General features: G+C 37.6%; 1 protein-coding gene across 2 annotated transcripts in view; it reads left to right on the forward strand.

The window, feature by feature from the left end:
- Positions 1-1,543: 1,543 nt before the first annotated feature.
- Positions 1,544-27,704, forward strand: part of OTUD4 (OTU deubiquitinase 4) — a 29,667-nt gene continuing 3,506 nt past the window's right edge. Inside the window, exons 1-20 of one of the 2 annotated variants that reach the window (XM_032224087.1) lie at positions 1,544-1,955; positions 4,834-4,917; positions 6,628-6,678; positions 9,649-9,695; positions 11,283-11,355; positions 11,517-11,598; positions 13,300-13,438; positions 15,712-15,751; positions 17,871-17,988; positions 18,103-18,167; positions 19,120-19,220; positions 20,893-21,017; positions 21,097-21,268; positions 22,211-22,370; positions 24,092-24,230; positions 24,565-24,620; positions 24,707-24,787; positions 25,705-25,834; positions 26,307-26,570; positions 27,577-27,617. In XM_032224087.1, the coding sequence (XP_032079978.1) occupies positions 1,785-1,955; positions 4,834-4,917; positions 6,628-6,678; positions 9,649-9,695; positions 11,283-11,355; positions 11,517-11,598; positions 13,300-13,438; positions 15,712-15,751; positions 17,871-17,988; positions 18,103-18,167; positions 19,120-19,220; positions 20,893-21,017; positions 21,097-21,268; positions 22,211-22,370; positions 24,092-24,230; positions 24,565-24,620; positions 24,707-24,787; positions 25,705-25,834; positions 26,307-26,570; positions 27,577-27,617 (2,139 nt within the window). In that variant the 5' untranslated portion in view covers positions 1,544-1,784. The remainder of the gene's footprint in view (positions 1,956-4,833; positions 4,918-6,627; positions 6,679-9,648; positions 9,696-11,282; positions 11,356-11,516; positions 11,599-13,299; positions 13,439-15,711; positions 15,752-17,870; positions 17,989-18,102; positions 18,168-19,119; positions 19,221-20,892; positions 21,018-21,096; positions 21,269-22,210; positions 22,371-24,091; positions 24,231-24,564; positions 24,621-24,706; positions 24,788-25,704; positions 25,835-26,306; positions 26,571-27,576; positions 27,618-27,704) is intronic. The other variant, XM_032224088.1, reaches the window with a different exon arrangement.

Consider the following 27,704-nt stretch of genomic DNA (forward strand, 5'->3'; position numbering starts at 1 on the left):
GATCATAGATTAAATGAGGCACATGGTTCTCCCGCCTCCTCCTGTAGAGGGCATTTTTAAGAGGCTTTTTTAAACAGTTAAGCACTAAGCAGAGTCATCCACTGTGACTCTGGCAGCAACTACCTCAGCCTTTTTCCTTTTACATTTTTTTTTTCTTTTCATGACGACAGTGGTGAGGCCCTGCCTCCCCTGACTGCACGTCACTGGTAATCAGGTATCATCTTCTAACTCAGGGGTGAACAATTATGACATATGCTTTGAAGAACAGAAAATAACTAGCCTTACAAAAACTACAATTTTAAATATTTAACTACTAGCCTCTTGTTGTCAAGAAAACTGCAGGGATTTGTCAGGCAGGCTCCAAGAATCAGACACGACTGAATGGAAGAGGGGGAAATGTATGAAGACAGGTGAGCTGTCTTTTTATTCCATGTGTTCTGTGTAGCTGGATCAGTGTCTTCTCAACCTTGGTCACTTGAAGATGCGTCGAGTTGAAATCCACATATCTTCAAACAACCAAGGTCGAGAAATGCTGAACTGGACCCTTGGGATGTGGGCTTTTTTTTTTTTTTTTGAGCTAAACCAAGGGTCTTCAACACTGGCAACCTTAAGCCTTGTTGTTGTTGTTTGTTGTGTCCGACCCATCACTTTCCCATGGACAACGTCCCTCCAGGCCAGGGGTCCCCAAACTGGGCAACTTTAAGACTTGTGGACTTCAACTTCCAGCCAGCAAGACCTCTGCTCCAGGTCTTCTTGTCCTCTGCCATCCTCTGGAGTCCATTTAAGCTCACACCTACTGCTTCAGTGACTCCATCCAACCATCTCATTCTCTGTCCTCCCTTCTTCTTTTGCTCTCAATCTTTCCCAGCATTAGGCTTTTCTCCAGTGAGTCCTTCCTTCTCATTTGGTGGCCAAAGTATTTGAGTTTCACCTTCAACTTTAAGCCTGGAGGACTTCAACCCCCAGAATTCCCCAGCCAGCTTTGGGGAATGAGCTTGTTATGAGCTTTGCTAGCTGGGGAATTCTGGGAGTTGAAGTCCACTAGGCTTAAAGTTGCCAAGGTTGGAGACCCCTGAGATAAACAGCCGAGTTACTCTTGGTTGCGCTCGTGTATGAGAAGGCAACCGCAGGATATGCAAGACTCCGCCGCAATCAGCTCTTTTTAGACCTGTCTTCTTAGACCAATCACACGAAAGTAATCACAAGGAGCGCCAAGGTCACCAAATAACTCAGCAGCTCCCGCCCGCCAGCCCGCTCGCTTCCCCTTCGGTGGGGAAGCCCGCCAGACAAGGCGGGAAGAAGCGGGGCGGGATCGTCGCCCCTCCCTTCACGCCGCTGCCACTTCCTGCTGGACTCGAACTACAACTCCCAGAAAGCCTTGGCCAGCCTGGCTCTGAAAGTGAAAACAAACTTTTTAAGGGCTGTCCGTTTCGCTGGAAACGCCGCGTGTTTCGTTTTGGGGAGGGAGGGCGCGCTGGGATTTGTGGAGGTTAGAAGCCCGGCGGGTGTCCCGAGGAGGAGGAGGCCGAAGTGGTGGGGGGGGGGGGGGAAGCAGGTCTCCGGTTCAAGAGTCCCACATGCGAGCTGCAAACGTGAGTCCGGCGCCTCCCGCTGCTCTAGCCGCCGCCTTGGCAACCACCTTTCGCCTTCCCGGCGGGTTGCTTTCCATGCCGCTCGCCCTGTGTTCTATAGCCGTCTAGCTTCTTTTTCAACCATGTGGGGCTAACTAAAGAGAGGAGTGGGGGGGGGGAACTTCCCTGCCGCTTCTGGAGCAATAAACAAACATGGAGGAGGAGGAGACGGCCGGCAGCAAGCAGGAGCAACAGAGCCGCCTGGGCAACGGCGTGGAGAGCCCTGCCGAGGCTGCCATGGACGGCTACTTGCAATCTCAGGGATTGTACCGCAAGCGGGTGGCGAAGGACGGCTCGTGCCTCTTCCGAGCGGTGGCCGAACAGGTAAAATGTGCGGGTGTCCGTAAGCAGCCCCCGTTCGGGTCAGAGGGCCGGGGTAGGGTGGGGACGCCTCGGGCTCCTCTGCCAAGTTGTTACACTCCAATGCCAATCACTCTCCGGAGACGAGAGGCTGGGGGAGGGGGCAAATAATCGAAGAAACGGCTGGATGGGCGAGGAAGCGAATCCTGGCTCGCCGTAGGCCGCAGCAGATCGAGATTCCCGTTAGGCGGGAAGGTTATAATAACCAATCTCATTGTATATATGTTGTACACTGACAATAAATAATAATTATAAGGAGGTCTTGGCTGAGCGGGGCCGGCTGTGGGCTATCACAAACTGCCGCCACATTGGAGATGGCTACTCGGGAAGTTTTGTGCTTCTAGCTTTGGGCTCACTCCAGGCAGGGCGAAAAGGGAGCACTTAGGATGTAGCCGCTTTATGGAGGAGAAATCCACCTGGGATGGAAAATTCGAGATGGAAGCTCATTCTCCAGGCCTTCCTTCTTGCAGCCACTCCAGATCGTTGCTTACCCTAGTTTCTAGGGAGACTGAAAACTTGCTTTTGCACCCAGAAAGTTATTTTGGCGTTAAGTTTCTGTTTCCCCGTTTCAAAAAAAAAAAGTGATTCATTGTGTTGGCCCAGAAAAAAGTAGGGGGGAGGAGAAGAGGCTATTTTTGTATTTTGCACTCTGATCCATTAAAGTCTAATAATTTCACCGGGCATACATAGCGTGTGAATGATATGCAAAGTGCAAAGCAAGAAAAAAATGCAAGGGATCTAAAGCTTTTAATCTTTGCTATTAAAGTGCAAAACTCATTGAAGATGATTGGCTTTGTTTTTCCTGGGCAGACTTGTAGAGTATTTGTGTGTCCCAACTGGCATTTAAATGCAGCCTGCAGGATGTCTGGCCTTTTGAATAAATGGATGCCCCAAGGGTTGCTTTAATTTAGGCTAGCTTTCTGTAGCCCTAATGACTAAGCATTTTTTAAAAAAAGGCAGGAATGGAAAGCTTTCCAGAATATTGATATACTTTCATTTTCACCCACATAACATTGGATTCTGATATGAAAGTGGTACTTGATGATCAGAGAGGAATTATCAGGTCTGAGATACAATACAATACAATAGCAGAGTTGGAAGGGACCTTGGAAGTTTTCTAGTCCAACCCCCTGCCTAGGCAGGAAACCCTATACAGTTCTGGACAAATGGCTATCCAACATCTTCTTAAAGACTTCCAATGCTGGGGCATTCACAACTTCTGGAGGCAAGCTGTTCCACTGATTAATTGTTCTAACTGTCAGGAAATTTCTCCTCAGATCTAAGTTGCTTCTCTCCTTGATTAATTTCCACCCATTGCTTCTTGTTCTACCCTCAGGTGCCTTGGAGAATAGTTTGACTCCCTCTTCTTTGTGGCAACCCCTGAGTTATTGGAACACTGCTATCATGTCTCCCCAGTCTTTCTTTTCATTAAACTTGACATACCCAGTTCCTGCAACCATTCTTCATATGTTTTAGTGTCCAGTTCCCTGATCATCTTTGTTGCTCTTTTCTGCACTCTTTCTAGAGTCTCCACATCTTTTCTACATCATGGCGACCAAACTGAATGCAGTATTCCAAGTGTGACCTTATCAAGGCATTATAAAGTGGTATTAACACTTCACGTGATCTTGATTCTACCCCTCTGTTTATGTAGCCTAGAACTGTGTTGGCTTTTTTGGCAGCTGCTGCACACTGCTGGCTCATATTTAAATGGTTGTCCACTAGGACTCTTAAGATCCCTCTCACGTTGAAGAGTATGTTGAAGAGATGTTGAAGAGTACTGGGCCTAAAACAGAGCATTGGGGTACTCCACTGCATACTTCCCTCCATGTAGATACAGTTCCATTCCATATTTTAGGATGGTTCCCAAGAAAAGTTAATATTCATCAGGAAGTCCTTGGTTTGACTTGCATGTCGTTTGTGGAATTTATGAGATAAGCAACTGCCTTTCCTCAAGTTGCTTGGAATTCCAACTCTTTAAACCCAGCACAAGAACAGAAATTATGGGAGCTGTAGTCCCAAATAGGTGAATGCCATTATATTGCCTGTCCTTATATTGCCTGCAGTAGATTGGGTCACTAGTTCTGGATTCTCCTCAAATGTCAATAAATGTTTCTAAGGGAGAAACCTTGTTTCCAGGTTAACCCAATACTAAACCACAATCTAGGCCAGGGGTGATTCATTAATCAGGCAAAACATGTATCAACATGCTCTCTATTCTATAAAGAATAAGTAGTTTTTAAGTATCTTCATCTGATTCTTGAACTTTAAAAATTCAGATATTCGTTTCTTGAGATTTTGCATTATTGTACACTTTATATTTTGATAATTCTGTAATACATTCATCTGAAAAGTGCCAAAATTGATTTGATATGTACTGCATCTATGTCTAGATATTTCTGTGACTAGTTGCATGGAATGATAACAGATTTAAGATGGGTCCATAATTTCTTTGAATTAGGTCTTTTACTTAGCTTCATTATAAACATAACTGTTGCTAACCTATATGGTGGTTGAAAAGACAGTCTCAGTTCCGAAAGGTAAGAGATAATTTTATTTTTTAATTTCCTGGAAAAATGAAACAACTAAATATTGTTGAAATAAAAAAAATATTGTTTCCAAAATATAGATTGGACCCAGATGTTTTTTTTCTGGATATGTTATTTTAAATAATCATTTTTTAAAAAGCTTATTTTGAAATTGGCAGGAACAATTTAATTTATAAATTAAAGCTGAATTCTAGCTCTAATTTAACATCTTTTAACTTTAACAACTTTTAGATTTTAAATTCTAAATAAATATACATAAACTTGGAACTCTTTTTTAAATAACTTTTTTCCAGGTTTTCCACTCGCAGTCTCAGCATCTTGATGTTAGGATGGCCTGTATAAACTATCTGTGGAAAAACAGAGAGAAATTTGAAGCGGTAAAACATTATTATATTATGGATAACTATTAAAGCCATTCTGAACCTTTTAAGCACATCTCCTTTTTATTATGCTCTGAGAAAAAGCATGGTCAATTTGCTTATGACAGGCATTTTATTCCAGCTAAGAGGATCTATGGGTAGTGCCTGAATAGACATACTTCTTGGTTACTCCTTGTGTCAAATGTGATTTATAATGAATAGAAGACAAAATATAAATGTACTAAATAAGCCATACAGGTTTATTACCACATGATGTTCAATTTTTTTGTTTTGCTTTACGGGAAGAAACTAACTCTGGGCATAAAGTCTGTAATAACCATGAAAAATCCATGGTCTTGTTTGCTTATTTTGGTTTAGCATACTGAAGTTGCTAAACCATGTTGTCTGGTTTAGTATGTAAGGTAAATTCAACTACTTGTCACTTAACCAAGGTTTATATAATTGATAGGTGATACTGTGCCACATCAGTATCAGGCAGTTCAGTAAAACTATTTCTTACATGCTGTATACATCATCCCAAGACTATTCATTTACTTTCAACTACGGTTAATTTCAACTTCCAAAGTTCCCATTAAAATGCCTAGTGGCAGTGCTGTTTTTGATCTATGAAAATTCTGGCCCAAAACATTTGGTGAGTGGTTCCACCACAAAACCGCGGAGGACAAAATCGCGCTCGACGAAAGCGCGCATTTGACATCAGCACAGCGCGACGAAAACATCGCGCTGTGATCGAAAAATGTAAAAATAAAGCGAAAACCTTACCCTAACCCCCCCAAACCTAACCCTAAATCTAACCCTAAACGTAACCCTTAACCTAACGCTAAACCTAACGCTAACCCTTAACCTAACGCTAAACGTAACCCTAATGCTCTAAACCCAACCCTAACCCTTAACCTAACCCTAAACCTAACTCTTACCTTTATGTGAATCGGCTTGCTTTAATTTTATTTTTATTTCAATTTTTAATTTTTTTCGTCGCGCTGTGATGACGTCAAATGCGCGCTTTCGTCGAGCGCGATTTTGTCCTCCGCGGTTTTGACGGGTCACGTTGGTGAGTACCAGAGTAATTAAGGTTTTCATCAACCGTTTACCTTTTATGAAGTTGGATACCTTCTGGGACTCATTAGGACTCATTAGATTTTTAAGAATGCTTTGAGTGTAGAAGTGGCTAACATTATGTTCTAACAATATATATATCTCTTGAAATGTGGTTAATATCATAAATGTATTGACTTTGTATATGGAAACATGAGAAGTGGATGCATTCAAGATACATGCACTATTTCAAATTTTTAAAATATCTGTAGTGAAGCATTTATCAACTTGCAGGTATGCAGCCTCATCTCATAGAATTCTTAGCCATAGTGAATTCTGGGATTTGAAGTCCATTTACATCTGAAAATCACTAAGTTTGTAAAGAGCCTGGAGGCTTACCACAATATCCCAATGTCTCCTACTGAGTTACCAGCCTGCAATTATGGAAAGGAAGTTAATATATGACCTGGTGCATTCATAGATGCTAGTCAGAAGTATATAATTTCTGGAGTTTTACTTATGATAAATCATGTCTTCACAATTTGAAGATTAGAAGTAAGAGTCTCTGATCAAATCTTTTTACAGAACTGAGCCTTGTTATCTTTACTTAAGAGTAAAAATGGATGTTTCATCACACTGCTATTAAAACCTCTTCATTTTCATGCTTAACAGTTTATAGAGGGGTCATTTGAGGAATATCTGAAGCGTCTGGAAAATCCACAGGTATGTACTATCAAATTAACCACATATATAACATTTGGGTTTTCTTACTTCCTTAAGGACTGAATCTCACAAATGAACTTTCTTTGAATAGTACATGTAACAGTTTCACAAAGAATGGTTAAAAAAGTAAAATGCATGGGTGACTACAGATAGTCGTTGACATAGAGATCACAACTGAGCCCAAAACTTCTGTTGCTAAGCGAGACAGTTGTTAAGTGAATATTGCCCCACTTTATGACCTTTATTGCCACAGTTGTTAAGTGAATCACTGCAGTTGTTAAATTTGTAACAATGGTGTTTAGGTGAATCTGGCTTGTCAGAAGTTTGCAGAAAGTGATCACATGACCACAGGGCACTGCAAAAGTGACTTATGACCATTTTTCACATTAACCGTTACAGCATTGCTATGGTCACATGATCAAAATTCAGACTCTTGGCAACTGACTCATATTTATTTACCGTACGTGACTCATATATTTATATTCATATGAGTCAGTTATGAGTCATATATTATCCAGCGTCTGAATTTTGATCATGTGACCATGGGAATGCTGTAATGGTCAATGTGAAAAATGGTCATGTCACTTTTTCAGTGCCATTGTCACTTCAGAATTCTTGTTAAGTCAAAGACTATCTGTAGCCACTACTTCAAGTGTTTGAGGGAGAGATTTGAAGCTGCACAAAACATGTACATTTCTTGGAAACAGATTTGTTTATAGCCATTTGTTTATTATAGCTTGCAAAAGAAAGACAAACCTCACAGAATACACAAAAATAATAAATAGTGCATGTGAAAACATAAGGAACCTTAAGCAGTAAGATGGGTCTTGGCATATCTTTTCTCTTGTTAGAAACTTAAAATGACTTAGTGAATAAACTGTTTTTGGTGGGCAATTAGAAATAATAAGATAAATGAAGGCAATTGGTATGGGAATCTATTATCAGGATAAAACTCCTGACTAATAATTCCTGGGTATCTAACAAGACCATATTTCCTATATAGATTTTGTCTGTGCTAAGTCCCCATCTATCAGGAGGTGAGCAGGGGAGCCCGATGGGTGTTCTGGGTGGCAGCTCCCTCATACAGAACAGCTTTTCCTCTAAACTGAGGATGGCCTTCATTCTCAAAGCCTTGTAGGACTGAGTATAGAATCACAGGTCTTAATATGTGTTGTGGTAGAGATATTAAAGTACCTCACTATGTAATTTGTTTATGCAACCGATTGAACAACCCATAGCTTCTCCACCTAGTTTTGCAAGTAGAATTGGGGATTGGAGGAATAAAACTCATAGGGAGATTTTTATCTGCTTCTGTAAATTTAAAATAGGGAGAATGGTAGTCCATTTGTGATACTCACTGAGGGAGTGTATTATTCTGGCTCTGGTGTTCATGGTAATTGGAATGATTGAAGTTCAGTTATTTTCGAGCTTCTCCCTTGAGGTAATGGTGGGATAATTCTTTTCTGTTGACTCCTCGAAGGAAGTGAGAAGCCAGAAGAGTAGAAAGCATTAGTACTGGAACAAAACATGCTATTGTTCTGTCTGTAATACTGCTTTTCAAATTAATGTTTCTACTTATTGGGCAAGGATAAGAATGCAGTTAATCCTTCCCATATTTGAACTGCAGCATCATTGGTGGTGGAGACAAGGCCAATGTTTTTAATATTTTGCATTATACATTAAGCCTTATAGTTGAATTTTCACTGTTGTTTCACATAAAAAAGGTAGTATTTGGAATTTGAAGTCGGGGATTATTTTCTCTGGTTAAATTGCTTAGAGACAGTCTGTTCTGTTCTCGGGTTGTATTGTTGGATAGGGCCTTCACTCTAAAAGAGAGCAAAAATAGGGACAGTTAGGATACATTTCTGCCTGTATAAGCAAAGCAGGAATTGAACAATTTAATAAGGTTATAAGGTTATGGATCAAGACTTTTGCAATGGGCTCTACATGGGGTTGCCCTTGAAGTGCATCCGGCGACTGCAGCTAGTCCAGAATGCAGCCGCGCGAGTGATAGTGGGCGCACCGCGGTTCGCCCACGTTACACCTGTCCTCCGCGAGCTGCACTGGCTACCTGTTGGTCTCCGGGTGCGCTTCAGGGTACTGATGACCACCTTTAAAGCACTCCATGGTAGTGGATCTGAGTACTTGAGAGACCGCCTTCTGCCGACTACTTCCCTAAATCGACCAATTAGATCGCACAGACTGGGCCTCCTCCGAATCCCATCTGCCAGTCAATGCCGACTGGCGACCACACGGAGGAGAGCCTTTTCTGTTGCTGCTCCGACCCTGTGGAACGAGCTCCCCATGGAGATCCGTACCCTCACCACTATCCAGACCTTCCGCGCAGCCCTCAAGATCTGGCTCTCCCAGCAGGCCTGGGGATAGGCTTCCAATTCACCCGCCCGAGTGTTTGATTGTTGAATGAAAGTTGTGTTTTACTATCTTTTCTTTGTTCACATATTGTTTTGTTTTTGACCTTGCACCCCCCCCCCCTGTGGTTGTAAGCCGCCCTGAGTCCCCTCAGGGAAAAGGGCGGCATATAAATCCCAATAAACCTAAACCTAAACCTAAACTTTTGGGACAGGATATTTTGAATACCAGGCAGCCATGTTTCAGGAAAAATAAGGAGCATATGCTAAAAATGGAAATAATTGATTTTAAATAAATTAAAAATTCATGAAAACTTCTTTGAAATTACAAAAACTTTAATACTGTTGAGTTGCAAAAAAAATGCACATTTATTGAGGCTTTATGAAGTAAACCTTTCCCAATCTGGAGCCATCTAGATATGTTATATTACAATTTGGGTCATATCTCCTATAATTTGTAATTGAGAAAGGTTAAACCAAAGTATTAACTATTGCTGTTTGCTAATGATTTAAGGGTTCTTAACTATCCTTTGGGAAGTTCACTGGTTATTTACATGTTACTTATTATTTACTTACAATATTTTTTCTCTTGCTACTACAGGAATGGGTTGGACAAGTTGAAATAAGTGCTCTTTCTCTTATGTTCAAGTAAGAAACAATTCTTTAAGGTTCAAAATAATGCTCAAACTTTTTGGAGGCAAGAGGCATAAGAGAATCCCAAGGACACCAGGGTGTGATCTCACCATGTTTGGGGGGGGGGGGGGGCGGGAATAGTGATAGTTTTTCCCATTAGCTCACATTGCCAATGATCTGACAAAATATATTTGGTGTGTGACCCTCTAGTCGGACTCAAGATGATCTGGGAAAAGCCTATGGTGGCTGTGAACTCGGGCTGCTTTCAAGGCCAAACCCAGGAATGGCAGATTGAAGTCTCTAGGATCATAAGTCTATGGAACTCCACCGCCAACTATGGGATGGCCTTCAGCTGCTTAGACAGGGAGGCTGCTGTATAGCAGGGAAGCTGGTACAATAGCAACAATTCCAACTGATTCTAGCTTCAGAAATCAGGTCCCACAACAAGATACTTGGGGAACAAGGCCAGAAGAGTAGGAATAAAGGAAGGATCATATCGACAAACTTTTTTCCGGTATAATTGCTGCTAGAGTTGATTAGTCTTTTTATTAGAACTGCTGAAATATATAAGCTACTAACATTGCCGGGAAATACAGATGCATGTATAAAACCAAAGTGCCATATAATGTATAATGCATTATAGGTAGTCCTCGACTTACAACAGTTCATTTAGTGACCATTCAAAGTTACAACGTCATTGAAAAAAGTCCCTTATGACCGTTTTTCACACTTATGACCATTGCCACATCCCCATGGTCACATGATCAAAGTTCACATGCTTGGCAGCTGACTCATATTTATGAAGGTTGCAATGTCCAGGGGTCCTGTGATCCCCTTTTGCAACTCTGACAAGCAAAGTCAGTGGGGAAACCAGTTTCACTTAACAACCGTGTTACTAAATTACCAAGTGCAGTGATTCACTTAACAACTGTGGCAAGAAAAGTCATAATATGGGGCAGAACTCAAGAAGTATTTCACTTGGCAACAGAAATTTTGGGCTCAATTGGGGTCATAAGTTGAGGACTACCTATATATTGTAACCTTATGTTTAAGGAAGAAATCGGGGAACTTAAGGCAGAGCAAGCATAGTGTGAAGGGAGAAAATAGTGTGTTGTGTGTGATTATTGTTGCTAGGCTTGTTCACGGCTTCTTGAGGGCTGATCATCACATTTAATAGATCTTTTGGGGAACTTTGCAGAATAAACTTAGCGGGGATATTGCTGTGCTAAAGATCCTTAGAAACCTTATTTATCTTCTGGCCTTTATTTGACAATTTTAAGACAGACCTGGAAGTATTAGAAGCAGATATGGGAGAAACTTAGGTACGGTGTGAAGAGTGGAAGGAATATCAGGTTCTGTTAAGCAGTCCTGTTCCATCTAATAACCATTGTCAATTCCTGCTACTTGACCTGAGCCTTGCAGTTAAGTTACATGTTGCCATTGCAGAATTCACAAGATATTTTTCCTGAATTACATAAACTCATTAAACAAAGAGTCCTACACAATTTCTGTCAAGACCAGTCTGTTCTATTTTTATTTATTATCCATTTCATAATAACACTTGTGATTTATAGATGGTTTTTCCCTTTATATGTTTTCTAGAAAAGATTTTATAATATATCGGGAACCAAACTTCACTCCTTCTTATATAACTGAAAATGGCTTTCCCGACAAGGTAAGGTGAATCCAACTGTAATAGATCTTGCTTGTCATATAACTGGAAGAATTGTGAGTTTTTTGCAGAAGTCATGTAGGAAGTATTGTGCTAGTCTTTAATTTGTCAATGTGTAAATTTGCTAACTATTATGCCATAAGTATTCTTGTGCTCCTTTTTAGATATTGCTGTGTTTTTCAAATGGCAATCACTATGATATTGTCTACCCTATAGACTACACAATCAAGGCTGCTCTTTGTCAGTGTAAGTATTAATGTGATATATCAACTTTGAAACGTAATCATAGTGTGGAATCAGAGAGAATTCTTCACATAGTTGCATGTTTCTATATGTGGTGCGGCAGTTTTAACAGGCAAAAACGTAAATGCTGGCAGAGTAAATGCTACTGCAAATCCCATCGGTTAAAGAACTCCTACTATTGGGATCAGTAGTGCCTTCCCTGCTGTAGCACCCAGCCTCTGGAACATCTAACCTCCAAGGTTCCACTCTTCCATTATTTTACTACTGTTTACGGTTTTCATTTCTCCATTTTTATTGTTGTAAGCTGCCTAGTGTAGCCCCCATGGTGAGATAGATGGCAAATAAAATTAATAAAAAAATCTGTAAAGTAACATAAATGATGAAAAAGAAGCGAATTGGATGCACTAGTAGCCCTTGTGATGGGTATCCATAAAATGTATTAAGATGAGTTCCTACATTTAAGTTATCCTCCCTAAATTATGTTGTAGCTGGAATTGTAGTTTAAAATGTTTAAATACCATTATTAATAAAATATGTACGGGTGTGTACCATACCTAAAATGAACGTAGCGTAAAAATTGATGTGTTTGATTGTTTGCTTTATCTCCATGAATATTTCCAAGTGGATGTTGTAAAACTGATTATAAGTAATGGTAGAACAATAAAACAAAACAAAAAAAACCCCTTAGTTTTGGATCCCAAAAGTGCTTTTTCAAAAACCCGAAACTCCAGTTGCCTCTTGAAAAAGCACCTTTGGAACAACCATGACCTAAATGATTGAGAATCTCACTTAGTTTGGGATATAAGTTGGGAGCTGAAAAACTGTCTGGAGAATTCCAGTTCTTCATCATCTTGAATACCAGAGCCTTCAAAAAGTGCTCTTGGAAATGCTGTATGATAGGTTGGAATTCAATGGAAATTGAAACTTGTGGAAGTGCTTTAGATGAACGCGATATGAAACTCACATTTTGAGTATTTGATCTGATACTCCAGGATTCAAATCTGTTGCTGCAACTGTAAATTACTTTGCCAGCTTGGAAATGAAAAGTCCTGAACATAGGCTGAAGTTTTTCAGAGTAATTGAAGTTAATGTTTGTGCTAACCTATACAAAGCATTATTCCCAGAGGTAAAGAGTGTATTTCTTAGGGAATTGCAGTTAATAATTAGCCGTCTCTGTTTCCCTTTTTATGAGAGGATAAATCTGCCTCTCCATTTTCAATTCTACTCGCTTGCAACATTCTCATAAATCATTCAAGGGAGTTAATAATCTAAAATTACGTACAAATAATTACAATCAAATAAAATATTTGATTCCCAAAATAATAATTTTAAATATTTTTATGTTTTTAATTATTTACATTTTATTTTAAATTATTAACACCCTTAAATATCTTACAGACAGAAAGGTACTGTACATCAAAATGGGAATAAATTTTCCTTATTAAATCTAAATGCTATGCAAATGTAGTTCTGGATTCCTTAACAGAATATATGTACATGTCTAGCCACTTCCCCAAATCACTGCTGCAATAATTTTTGAAGGGTGCCGGCTGCTTAACCTCTGGAAAATTATATTTGCTGCCTAACTTTAAAATATCCTCAGTTTTGTCATTAGTCCCTTTTAGAGTTTTTATTTTATTTTAATTATAACTAAAGTATGTTTGTGATAAATGCCTATTGGTATTTGTTTTGTGTCTTAACTAGCTATTCTGTATGAATTGCTATATGAAAAAGTATTTGACATTGATGTGAATAAAGTCTTAAAAGAATTGAGCCATGATGATTTGATTAAGAATGGCAGAGGAAACAGCGAAGAATTTGATTCAGAGGATGAAGACCTAGAGTAAGTAAGCCTGCATGTTTAAAGGTTAAGATGGTAGGACAGATACAATTTATTCTACAGTTATAGAGAGAATAAAGTACAGAAAAGCAAAACAGTATGAGGAAATAGTATGTTTTCCTCAAACCTACACGCATTATCATGTTTATTGAGTATTAATGGGAATTTCACCCGAAAGATATCTATAAGATGTCAAATTGAGGAAGACCATTGTATATAAATTAGCTAAATATTATGACTAAATTGTTACAGAAATCAATTTTGGTCAAAGGGAGGGATGAGGTATAGGGCTGTGATGGTGAACCTATGGCAATTGTGTATTTCTTAGGGCACGCGAGGCATTGCCCTGTCAGCTCCTGTGCACATGCTGGCCAACTGATTTTGGCTTTCATTTCAGCTGTTTTTCGCCCTCCAGAGGCTTTCCTGAAGCCTCCAGAGGGCAAAAAACAACCCAATGCGCAAACCAGAAGTTTGGGCACCCGAGATGAAAAAGGTCGCCATCACTGGTATAGGGGATTAATACTCCCTTCTTATAATTTGTGTTTGTATGGTTCTTTAGGGCCTTGTTTCACTCTACTAATCAACAAAGGATACAATCATATCCTTCTTTTAGCCAGCCTGTATATCTCCATAAACCATAGATCTTGACAACTTGATAGATTGCATATGTAGAAAGCATGTATACATATTAAACCTACAGTTTGATTTTGCATTATTTTAGCAACAAATATGATTTGATTTGAAAATCCAGTTACTGGTGCAAAAACCCACTCTCGACTAGATCAAAATGAAATTAGAATTTGTGTCCTTGGCTCAGAGGGTGAGGCAGGAGCTCTAATATTTCCCATCAATAGTATCCTAGAGGGCATTTGAATTGATAGTTGAGCTCTTGCACAGTGATGTTTCGTATGGCCAGAAATTTAATAGTTTACAAATAAGAAATAGTTTGCTGCTCCATTTTAAAACCAGGTGAACATGCTGAACTACAAGCTAATCAATTGCCATTTATTTTTACTGACACCATAGGCCTTAGTTGCCCAGTTAACACATACATAGGATATGATCTTAAACCTAGATTTACAGCTAGTTTTCTTTCACTTGCTAGCTTTCAAATGCATTGGAATTTCAAATGTGTTGAGAGTGCAACTCTCAGAAGTCATAAAGATTGCAGATTAGCAATAGCAATAGCAGTTAGACTTATATACCGCTTCATAGGGCTTTCAGCCCTCTCTAAGCGGTTTACAGAGTCCGCATATTGCCTCCAAGAACAATCCGGGTCCTCATTTTACCCACCTCGGAAGGATGGAAGGCTGAGTCAACCTTGAGCCGGTAAGATTTGAACAGCCGAACTGCAGTCAGCTGAAGTAGCCTGCAGTGCTGCATTTAACCACTGCGCCAGGAGAGATTTTCGTCTGTTTATTGCCTGTTTGTTTTCATTTCCAGTATCTCTTCTGTTGATGTCAGAGTTAATGCAGAAAGACATTACAGCTTGTGAGCCGAATAGGGTTTAAAATTGTCATCCCCCTGAGGTTGAGGCTGGCTCCAACCCTGTTGGCCTTTTGGAAGGCCCTCAAAACATGAAGTGATAGAGTGGAGGGTGTTGGATGATTATATGATAATTAACTGAGGGACTCTGTCTGATTTGCTGCCATTTTGTCTTTGACTTCTATTTAATTTTAATTTAAATTGTGTTTTAAAATTATATATATATATATATATATATATATATATATATATATATATATATATATATATATATATATAATGTTATTAATATGCCACATAGAGTCACTTTTATAAGTAAATAAGTATAATTTTTATTGTCATTGTACTTAAATACAACGAAATTGAGTGGGTAAAAATGTGACAAAATAAACAGTTGCTGAATTTTACCACTAAGCCAGCAACACTTGAGATGGCCAGTGGGGTGGGGGTGGGGCATAATTGACGGTATGGGGGCTATATATGAACTGCTGAGATGAACCATTGAGATGCATAAGCTTCCTTTGCTGTCCCTGTCCAAAACAATTTTTAAGGTTAATATTCAACTGGTTGTGCATATGTTTATTATAGTCACAATGGATTAGTACTGGCTTCATAGAATATCATTCTATTGAAGCTGCCCAGAGTGAAATGCACTGTATCACCATGCTCCTCAGAGTTTACTTCTTTCATAAGAGTGCTTATGAAAGAACATCAATAATGTTTGTTTAAATGAAAACAGAGTTCTTCCTTGATTTTGAAATGTTTCTGTTGCGTATCTTTCCTTTGTCCAGAAGTGAAGAGGCCGTATCAAGTTATACAAACAACAATAAGGTATTTTATTTCAGTCTGTTTACTTATTTATTCAATGTCTGTGGCTGATTCTCTTATGTAGTGTGACTCTGGGTGATTTTATTAACTTCTTGAATTTTTGCAATCCACTGTAACTTGGAATCATACTTGCTACTACCTATCTTCTAGAACAATTTACTTGGTATACTCTTAATAATAGCTTTAGTAGATGAGAAAGAGCGCTAATACCCCAGAGCCCACGAGCCTTACTGGCAAGTAAAAACAAAATAAAATAAATTTTATAGTTTCATTTCCTGGTCATACAGTGTTGTGTGTGACTTAGGAAAGAAGCCCCTCTCTTTTGGGAGGTAGATCCATCTTAGCAAGGTATAGAACAAATTTTATTTTAAAAAAGGAAAGCAGATGGTAAAAAAAATCATTTTTTTCAGTATTTATATATAAAATATCCAGTGCTGGGAAAAAATTGAGTATTTTTTAAAGTCAATATTTGAAAATGATCTCCCACAGAGAAATTATAAAGGGCAGTATACAATTCAGACTACATCCCAAGATAGATCTGCAATTAATATAAAAACATCTTTGAATTCTTTATTTGAGAAGTGGTTAAAGAAGTTTAAACGTGTGAATATAGGAATGTGTTCTGACCCCCCTCCTTGCTCGTTCAGAAACGACAGCCACACACAACTTGCAAAGGAATGTCCTTATCAGTCCCGGCTTTTGCTGGCTGCGAGCCCAAAATAAACATAGATAAATTCTCTGGCAAAAAGTTAACAGCAAATGCAAAAACAAACTCTTACAGCAAATCAGGTTTATTTAAAGCAAATCACTTATCCAAGTGGTTTCTCTGAATCATGAACACAAGCTGGGAACCTAGATTAGAACAGGAACGGAATGAACGAAGGAACGAACGTTGACTTCTGCAACTAGGGCGTGGCACCATCAGTCTTTTATCCACAGGAGGAGATCCTTAACGAGCCACAGCTGCTTGTTATCTTCCTGAATCCTGAATCCTGCATCCTGAAACCACACACTGATAGCAGCTCCAAAGGCTCCTACCGAGCCACAACAGGAATGCATCAGAACAAGAATGTACAAATGGTCCTTATTTAATAACCACTCATTCAGTGACTGTTCTAACTTATGACAGTGTGAAACAAGTGGTACTTATGACTGGTCCTTAAAAGTTCCAATTCTTGCAGAGCCCCAGTGATCACATAATCATGATCTAGATGCTTAGCAATCAGCCTGGATCTCCAATCTTTGCAGCATCCCATAATCATGGGGAACATGATTTGCAAACTTCCCTGCTGAACTTCCCATAAACAAAGTAAATGGGGAATCTGGCAGGAAGTTTTAAGTCGTGACCATGTCATGTTTCACTTAATGACTGGTGTGGTCTACATTTAAAGATGATAACTGGGGACTCCTGGAATTCTCATTGCTAAGTGGCCTGGTCATGCGACATCAAGCTTTACAACCACATCACTTAGCGATAGAAGTTGCGTCCATCATTAAGTGAGGACAAACTTTAAAATATGCAGCTGATGCTATTGATGTGAAAGATTTAAAGAGTAAAACTTAACTTGAAAAGGTTGTACTATAAAATGGTAGAAACAGAAGATTAAAGTGAAGGCAAGAGAAGTTTAACCGCTTTGTAATTAATGAGAATGAAGCCCATAATTATGTTTTAAGGCTAGATTTCTCAACAAACTCCTATTACAGTGAAGAAGAGATTCAATATGATGGAACTTCTGAATTAACACATAAAGGATTATGCTGCAGATTGCTTTGAGCATTTGCCACATGCAATTTTTTTTATATGCCTTTCAGAGAGTAAAATTAGCTTACCCAGATATAACCAGAAAAGAAACTATTGAAGTTGTTAAATCAATGATGCAGTTGATAAGCTTTGCATTACATGCTTATCAAGTCATAAATATTGGGCTCTTGCTTTTTTTAACAATTATGAATAATACTTAGAAATTTTTACATGAAGATGTTCTTATTTTGTATGCATGTTTGTAAGGTTTTGATTTAATAATCGATATACTATTGCTTGAGTTTGCTTCAGATTCTTTTATATCCTGTAGAGAATTGTTCACTTGTTTTTCTAAGTATTCTTTATCCTTTTGCACAATAGCTTCATAAACCTAGGAAATCACACAATGTTTTGAGCTTGCCTGGAAAAGTTCTTCGTTCCCTTAATCCATTAGTTTACCAAAATGTTGAATATGAAGTCTGGCGGCAGTCAAAAATAGGTAAGGAGCTAATGCTGGAATCACTTACTCTGGGAAGAAAGGCAGAGGAAGCTGAGCAGCTTTTTGTGCTCACCTAAGTGTATAGTATAATGCATTTTCTTTTTGTGCTTGCAGATCAGCAAAAACAAGATTTTTCTATTGCTGCTGGCATGCAGTATTCAATTGGAGATAAATGTAAAGTAGGTGGCATTACATCTGAGTAACTCTGCTTAACAGCTCTTTCATTTTTCAGCATCATGTATAGTGTTTCACTTAGATTACCACTTTCCCCCCATCAGGGATATATGCTTTTAAGAGCAGTTTTGCAAGGAAAGAAATGTGTCTGGAGCGAGGTCGGGCATGATGATACAGGGAGAGGGGAATTTGCTGTTGCATTAAATTTGCACTGCCTCTCTGGGATGAAATGTTGATAAGCCCACCGTTTATTTCATTGTGCTACTTTGGCTTATTATCTTGTGCTCCATTTTTGATCCAGCCATTTGTTTATTATGTTCATTGTCTCATTTTGCCTGGTTGATAACTCCCAGTCCTCCCAGATATGATGGCTTTGGAGCATCCTGAACATTGTATAGTTTCTACATTCCATAGCCGGGAGCCACTCAGAAGGCCCCTTTTTCATGGGCCTACTAGCCAAGCTTCTAGCTCTGATGATGTTACGTAATTAGTAATGAAATGTCTGCAAGAAAACAAGCAAGCTCAGACAGCACCAAGGACCCCTCATTTCAACCCTGTGCTACAAATATTCTCCTTTATAAGAATATTTTCAGAATGGCTTCTCAGATAATCACATCTTCAGATACTTCGGACTTTTGAGGTCAACAGCAGCATCTTAAATTGTGCTTCGTAAGGAGTTAATTTACAATTATCATGACATGTATTCATTGTTAGTTTTGTTTTCTTTTTAATTAAAGTGATGTTCATTGGCACAACTTGTAGCAATCAATTCCAGAGTTTAAAGTGCTATATCACTAAAGAAATACTTTACTTAATCTCTCCTTAATTTCTCACCATTCTACATCATTGAATTGCCTGCATGGCACTAAAATTACAGTGAATTTAAAACAAATCTTGATTTATAAACCTCTTTCCTGTATTTCCTTTTGCATACACTTTATTTTAATTTCTCCATAGGTATATTTAGAGGATAGTGGAAGGTATTACAATGCTCACATTCAAGACGTCCAATCTGCAGATGGACCAGTTATTGTTTTTGTGGAAGAACTTGGTATTAAGTAAGTTATCTTGGGGTGAATGGTGGAATAGTAAATACTGTGGGATAACCTAATTTGTGAAGTATTATAGACTTTCTTACTTCACATATTAGAAGGATTTATGGAGGTCAGAGATACATTTTTGATGACCACACAAGATCCCCTCCAAATCTGTAATATAACAATGTAGTGTCCTAAAGTATACACATTTTGCTATCCAAAATGGAATATTGTTGGTTTCTGTTTGGTCAGATTTTGTCTGGCTTGCAAAATATTAATGAAAGATAGATAATGACACTTGTAAGTGGTGCATTAAAAAGGCAGGATGGAAGTTTGAATATAAATAAATATTCAGTGCTAGAATGTTTTGAATTAGATTCTTGAAAGGACTATGTATTTTTGACTCATTGTGTCATTTCCATTAAAACTCCTAATATTTAAGTAATACACAAAATTACTAAATTTATATTCTCTTAGAAGTAAATAGTGTGTTTTGATAATTGCATGTGATAGTATTTACTATGTAACTATAAATCTGGGATACTAAAATGAATACTTATATTAATTACATTCAGTAAAACACATTTTATGCACAGTTATTGGGAAATTCTTGGAATTTATTTAATAGTTCTACTTTATTGCTAACAAAATTGTTTTGCAATTTATACCCTTACTTATTTACTGGAGCAGATATAAAACTGAAGTCTAGCAGGAAATGATGGAACTATGTTAAAAACTAGCGGTTAAGGCATTGGGAACCAGAAGGCTATTAGTCTTGCCTTAGGCATGAAAGCCAATTGAGTTATTTTGGACCAGTGACTTTCTCTCAATTCACCTCACCTCACAGGGCTGTTGTGGGAAAATAGGAGGATGAAAGAGCATTAGGTAGGTTTGTCACCGTGAGTTGTTTATAAAAACAATAAAGGCAGGATACAAATGAAATTAATAATAAAATATATTAAATGTGAAAACTATTAAATATAGATCTGTTAAAAATCAGTCAAATACGTGTTTTTAAAGAAAAGTTGGAGCCATTAGATTCAGGACGGAGGGCATTGCATTCCAGAAAATGGCAGTGATTGTTTATCATACTGTAATGTATTTCAGTTGCTCCTTCAGTAAAAATTTCACTGGGTTTAACTCTGATTCTTGCTGTTAGTAATAGCAATGTAAACACTGTTTGGAAAGAAGTGACATTGTGTTGCATAGTGAAACAGTGGAGAGGAGTGAATAATCTTTTGCCTATTTGAAAGAAACATGACTTCTGTTTAAAATGGACAGTTTTAATTATTGATAATCTAATATTCCTTTATATTCTTTCCTTCTTCTTAAAGTGTTAAAATAATACCGTGAACAACTTGAAGGTGATTTACTTACTTGATTTATATCCCACCTTTAATTCAGGTATTCAGGATGGCAAATATAACATTCTCTCTTTCAAGTTTTCTTCCACAAAAACAACTCTGTTGTACAGCTAAGCGTGTACTAGAAGTTGGGTTTCCTATTCCTAATCCTTATCCACTATGCCTCTGTTGTGCTATAGAAATTAAGCACACAGACAACACACACAGACATTGAAAATTATGTTCCATGACATGTATAGGTTCTGTTGATAGCCTATTTGGTTTTACTAATGCTTTCAGTGCAATAGTGAAATTACCACAGAAGCGTTGTTTCTTCTTTCTTCCATCAGGCATTCAGTACTGCTAAGAAACATTAAACCTCTTCCACAGGCAACTCCTTTGGAAATCTGGAGCACAGTACCAGGAAAGAAAAGTAAAAAACACACTTCGGTGCATGGGCAAAATGTTCAGACTGGTACGTGTTTTTAACTTAAATTCTACTGACTTTATTGCTGATCTATTTTGGATTAACTGATAAAAAATATGTCTTCCAGATACAGATTGCAGAGGCTCCAAAAATCCAAACAGGCTAATAAAAACCACATCAATTTTGCCTCCTCAAATGCAAATTACAAGACAGCATCAGTTGCCCAGTTTGGGGGTGTCTTCTCAACAATCTTCTGCTCATCACAAAACTCAAGGCAGAAACCCTCTGCAAGCTGTAAGGTGACTAATATCTCATGCTTTTTTTAGCTACAACTTGACATTTTATAAGAGGAGTTCCTAACTGCCCTTTCTATCCTTTTTCATTTCATTTTATTTTGAATTTCTTTTTCAAAATACTGTACTTAAGAGAGAAGATAGAAAAGAAAAAGGAATTATTCTATTTAGTTCTCTTAAAATGTAAGAACTAAATAGGAACTTACAAAATACTAAGACAAGGGAAAATATTCCTGTTACTTTACTAATACATCAGAAAGGATGTAATCATATCTCAATTTGACCATTTAAGGACTATTATTAAAGTCATAAGCTAACAAAAATAGCCAAAATATAGGACTTATTAAGATAATGAGAAGAAACAAGAATTTCTAGCTAAACCTGGAAGAAAAATTGAAGCATCCAAAGCTATTTGTCTGAAGTAAGTATATGAAATGTAGGAGATGAGCAGGCTAAACTGGAAGGCAGGGTTAAACATGTCATCAGTTTGGGATAATTGCGCAGCCACCAAGTGACCCCCAAATCGGTCCCCACTATGAATTCCTTTGATCCTTATCTAGCACCACTTTAGCTTGGATTGTTAATTGGCCAGATTCTTGTGGATGGGTCTCTTGGGTTCGAGATCTGAACTCAGCACGACAGAGTGAGCTCCCATCACTTGCCCAAGATCCTGTTTAACTAGCATTTGAAAGCAAACAAATCCAAGTAGACAAATATGTACCACTTTGGTGGGAAGGTCAGTGTTCTGTGCACATTGGCAGATGGTCATGCTAGTCATATGGCCATGCAAGTGTCTTCAGACAAGGCTGGCTTCCTCAGCTGAGAAATAGAGATGAACACCGCCTCCTAGAGTCAGACAAAACTGGATAAAAGAAATACTTACTTTTTAAAAGAGTAATGAAACTGCTGCAGTTTTAATAGATGTAATTCCCCCCCCCCTCCCCGCAGAAAAACAGATTGTGAGACAGTGCAAGAATTGGACCATCGAAACAAGAATTGTAATGTTGGTCTTTCTCCAGAAGAACATAAAGAGAAACAATCTATAGATGAAGTTAATTCACTTTATGAAATCCAGTTCCAGGATGAAGAAGCTTTCCCTGCACTTTTGGTATGTGTGCTGGGTTTGCCATTGGGCTGTATGTATTCTGGACTACAGTACATTATTATTCTGTTCTAGTGAATAATGAAAGAGAAATATTACCTGATATATTTTGCTTTGCCAGTTGATGGCACTTGGATAGTACAGATCTGCACCAATCCTAAAATGTCTTCATAAGGTAAACCATATTCTAAAAAGTTTTCGCCCCCAAAACATGGGAGTCCTTCATACAATGTTGGCACCAGCACCCAGCTTAATTAGGTACATATTGGAGGCCAGTGCATCTAAGAGCTGCACAACTTATGTAACTATACTGGACAGCTCTCCCTTATTAATAACTTTACACTCATCTCTAATATCCATGTTAAGGCTTGGTGTCATTATTAACAGCGCAGGCTCTTGGACAGATCCAGTGCACATTGAGATACCAGTTTGATAATCAGACAAATAAGCGAGAATGGTGCTGGCAACAATATGCTCTGCGTTCCTAAAACTAGAAATGGGCCTCCCTTTAAATATTATCATTTTTTCTCAGTTAAGAAACACAAAAGAGATTGGATAGGTATACTGCCATTCAAGGCATACACTAATATGTTGTGCTGTAGGGAAAAAGAAAAATCTTGCACTATATTATTAGTAATTCACTAGATTCAATTGGTCCCTTAATTTGGGCAGAAATTAGTTTTCAGATATTCATTAGAATGAAGTTAAATATGGTAAAGGAACATAGCTACAACCTGGTCTTCCTGGTTTTGTTCATAGACTGGACACATTCAATAGTTCATGGTATTTGTTCAAGTATTTTTGTTTAATAATTAGTATTTCCACATATTCTTCATTCTGGCTTTAAAAATCAGGGACTTTTGTGATGCAGAGTGTTTGCTAGGTTAAGGAAGAAAAGTACTTAAACTTATAGCTCTTCAGGTCTTGACCATTGTGCAGATAATTAGACTTTGAGATTATATATTCAGAACAGGAACAAATGATTTGGATTGGGACTCAATACAAGAAAGTTCAACAGGGACAGTTGCTCATTTTGAGAGTGTGTGTTTAATAATTCATTCTCACTTTGGGGGAAATTACCTGACTTGGATTTTAATTAGATGACCCATCATTTCCTGGGTCATTATTTCGGATGTGTTTCCTTACCTAAACAGATACACAGTGATTATGGGCAGATAGTAGAGTAGTGGGACTTTCTGCTGGCTTTCTCATTGATTTTGCTTGTGAGAAACTGGCGTGACTATTGGAAACAATGATCATGTGGCAGTGCTGTAGCAGCCATAACTTTGCCCAATCTGAAGACCCTTGAAATTTCAATGCTCTGGGAGTAATGGGTCATGGATTTTGGAATCATTCTTTAACTTATTCCCTTCAAGATACCTTGATTCAAAAAATTTTGCCCAATGATGCATTATTTTGCCCAAATGAAGGTGACAGAGTTTTAATAATACATAAATTAAAGCAAGAAGATAATTTTTAGGCTTGCAATTCCTAGCACTATTGTTAGAACACAACATCTGAGAAATCCTGTTACTTTTCTTAAGAAGAAAACAGTGAAGACTCAGAATTAATTTTGCTAATGTTACCTCATCTTAATGGGAGGTTTGGTAAACTTATTATGGAAACATATTTACCTAAATTTTGATTAAAACCACTTTATGGCTCTTGTGACCAGGACTTTCATGTAAAATTAGGAGCTCTCTCAGGTTCATATTCAATTATTTCAGAATACACCTGTGTCTCAAGTAGCTACACAGACTAATGAGACTTCTGCATGGCAAACATCCCAAGTTCCTAATGGGAGAAGAATTGGCAACTTGAAGGAAGAACAGGTGACAAAAAATAAAGATGCAAATGATGAAAAAGGTATGAATAAAGTCATATATTGGGATTTCTTTGGATTGACGACCAATATATTTTCATATTAAGGATATTAATATATTGTTCAATAAAGGAGATAACACAGTAAAACAATAACACAAACTGGAGGGTTTGGAGATCCTAAAATCTTGGTGTATTTTCAGAGCATGGATGAATAAGCCTATGCCATCTAGATCATTAGATTTCAGGTTCCCGTGTTGTTCGCTATATTGGCTAGAGATGATATAGAAGTTTATAACATCTGAAAGTTGCAGTACCTGCTTTTTGTTATTCTGTGATTTCATTAATTTTGCTGCTGCTTTCTTATACATTATTGCAGTGTCTAATCTTGAGCAGATTCTTGCAGATCAGAAGCTGGATCCCAGAATGTCTAAGGTAAGCATGGTGCACTGTGATGCATTCTGATCATCTTTTCTTCTTTTGCAAAATAGATACCCTCAAGTGTTCTTTTTAATTTGCAGGACACTAAGGAGGATGTAGCTGTTGCAGTTATATCATCTCCCTCAAGCAATGGAAATATTCATTCACAGCCAGTTGAGCAGGTAAGAGATGTATGTTTAAATTGGTGTGGCTGTTTCAGGGGAAAGATCACTTGAATTGAAGTTTGTCTCAAAACTTGAGTTTTAAGCAAATTGGTAAAATTCATATTTCTTCAGTTGGAATCTTAAGTACAATCCATTAAAAATATATTGCAACAATCGTGTCAGAATTACTAGAATCTATAGAATGTGAATTGTTCACTAAAGATATATGTCTGAATTACGGATATTCAGTATGTCTAATGAAAGGTACCAAGATCCACAACATCTGGCATTTGTCAACCTTGTAGCTTTATTGGATTTCTGACATTTGACAAATTCAGCACTGTTCAGTGTAAAAGCCTTTGGAGTCAGTTAAGCAGAGCAAATGACCTGTCTGCTCTCAGTTCAGTCTGAAAGCCAATTTATTATAGCTTTATAGAATCATCTTGTTCAATGATAGGAATAGTGAAGGTTTATTTCTTTCCTGCTACATGTACATTTCCAAGAAATTGGCTGGATGCTGGAAAATATATTCTGATCTAATCAAATAGAATTCTTTTTTTAAATATTTTTCTTGTGGAGCAATGAAGCATGCGGGAAGGGAGGGTGAATATTAAGCTACTTCAAACTGAGTTGCCCTCACTAAAGATGGTAGGACAGTGTAATGTGTACTGTTAATTTGCCTTACAGTAGGGATGTTGTATATGCAACTGATCATGGAATGCAAATGTTGTCAATGATATTTTGCGTGCTTTGGCCCATGTTTCCTGCATATTTCCCAGAAGGCAAGACTGGTTCAACTCAAAGGGACCGTAGAAAGAATTGGACTATAAAATTGCAGAATTAATTTTTGGATTTTAAAATCGAATTAGATTGTTTTAATTTAACATATATTAAATGATTACAAAATGTATTAAAAGTCCATATTATTTTTACAGGAACCTTTATCAGGTATAAATGCTACCCTGTATTCAACTGTTCCTGAAATACATTTGCCTCCCACTGTGCCTTCTGCACCAGATGTTGTGCCAGCTTGGTCAAGTGAATCAACAGACTACGGATTAACAGGTTCGCAAGGGGAAAAACTCTTTTAGTCCCAAACTGGTTTTGCAATAAAAGATCGTTAGTACTATTATACTAACCAATATTCAGTATTCAGAGGCCAAATTAAAGTTGTGTGTGTGTGTGTGTATTTGTGTGTTTTCTTGATATTGTGATTTCTTATTCATTTACTTATATATATTTCTGCATTTCACATGCATTTATTGTGATATATAATAAAAGTAACTATAAGAGCAATACAGAAATTATTATCCATAAAGGCCATAATATTTCCCAGCTGAAAAATACAAGTATTGCCCATGCTTATACTACATTTCACCCTCTGCTCTGCCAACATTCTGATTCTTGGGGCCTTCAATAATAGCTTTGATTGAATTTGTACTTTTCTCTGCCTGCCTTGGACAATTTGAGAATAATAGCTTCTCTTTTAGTTGCTTAGATTTATGTTTGTTTGTGTTTTTCTTTGACAATGTCTTAGGTGTTCCATCCCAAATTTCTGTGTCATCTGTGATACCAAAACCAACCCCTGGATTAGATTCAACTCTGAGTCAGGCAGCCTCCAGTCCAGTTGCTGCCATTCCACTGACACTCCAAACAGTTAATCAGCCTTTAATACCTATGCCTCAAACACTGAATCTTTATCAGGATCCCTTGTACCCTGGATTCCCAATTAATGAAAAGGGGGAACGAGTTATTACTCCTTCATATTCTTTGTGTGGTACAGGAGAAGATCTACCAAATGGTAAGAGAGTTGTCCCTTCCTTATCAAATGAAGTTTGTGGGTGTGTATGTGTAAGTGGTGACAGCAGTAGGAAATGCTGTATATTTAGTAGTAGTTTCAACTGTTCAGTCATGTCTGACTCTTGGCATCTTTACAGAGAAGTGCTCTCCATGCTGTATATATAAAACTCCATTAAAGTGAAACAAGCATGAAGATGATGTCTATTCTATGAAGGAAATTGTCTCATCTAGTTATCTATTTTTACAGTTTAACATGAGAATAAATAAGCTAAATTTTCATTTGGTAGTTGAAACAAGTTGGACAATAGAATTCTGATCCTAATTTACTTCCTAAATATTTATAAATAAGGGTTGGAGAGCAGCTAAATATTTAATAGATGTATATTTTATTGGATAGATTAGATCACCAAAAGTATTAAGTAAATAACTATGAGGGAAAAAAATTAAAAAAATTAAGTAACATGCTATATTCAAAGCTACTAAACTTTATTAATTTATCCTTAATGTCTTCTTTCCTAATTCCAACTGTTACAGTAATGAGCATACAGTGAAGATCAATCCCTGTGAATAAGTTTAGTGTATATTCCACTTCTAGCAATATATGATCAGCTTGATCTAGAAATAAAACAATGATGGACAAAATGTCATGTGGCAACATTATGTATAATATTAAGAAAAGAAATATTCTGCAGTTTGTGAAAATAATCAAAGCACTTTCCATCAGTGATGTGTACAAGATTGTTGCTATTTGTGAGTGCTTAACTCTTTATCCCTCCCATGCCTTTATTTAAAAAACCCACAGAAACATAAATTATACTGTGATTATTTTATATAAAAGATATAACACGCCTTTTTGAAGAGACGTAATTCTTTTAATTTTTTTTCTATAATGTATTGGCAGTAACACATCACAATCTAAAGCTTTAGAAATATGAACACATTTTGATTGCTGAATTTCTATGTTTTAATTTATATACATAACAATATTTTTGTTTCTTTTCATGAAGATAAAAATATCCTCAGATTTTTCTTCAATCTTGGTGTAAAGGTAACTGTCAACATTCTCTGTTCTATAAAATTGTGTGAAAAGCTGAATGATTTTTAAAGTATTGTTTAAAAACTGTAATGCTAGAAT

This window comes from Thamnophis elegans, chromosome 9 (assembly GCF_009769535.1).
Source record: "Thamnophis elegans isolate rThaEle1 chromosome 9, rThaEle1.pri, whole genome shotgun sequence".
Lineage (NCBI taxonomy): Eukaryota > Metazoa > Chordata > Lepidosauria > Squamata > Colubridae > Thamnophis > Thamnophis elegans.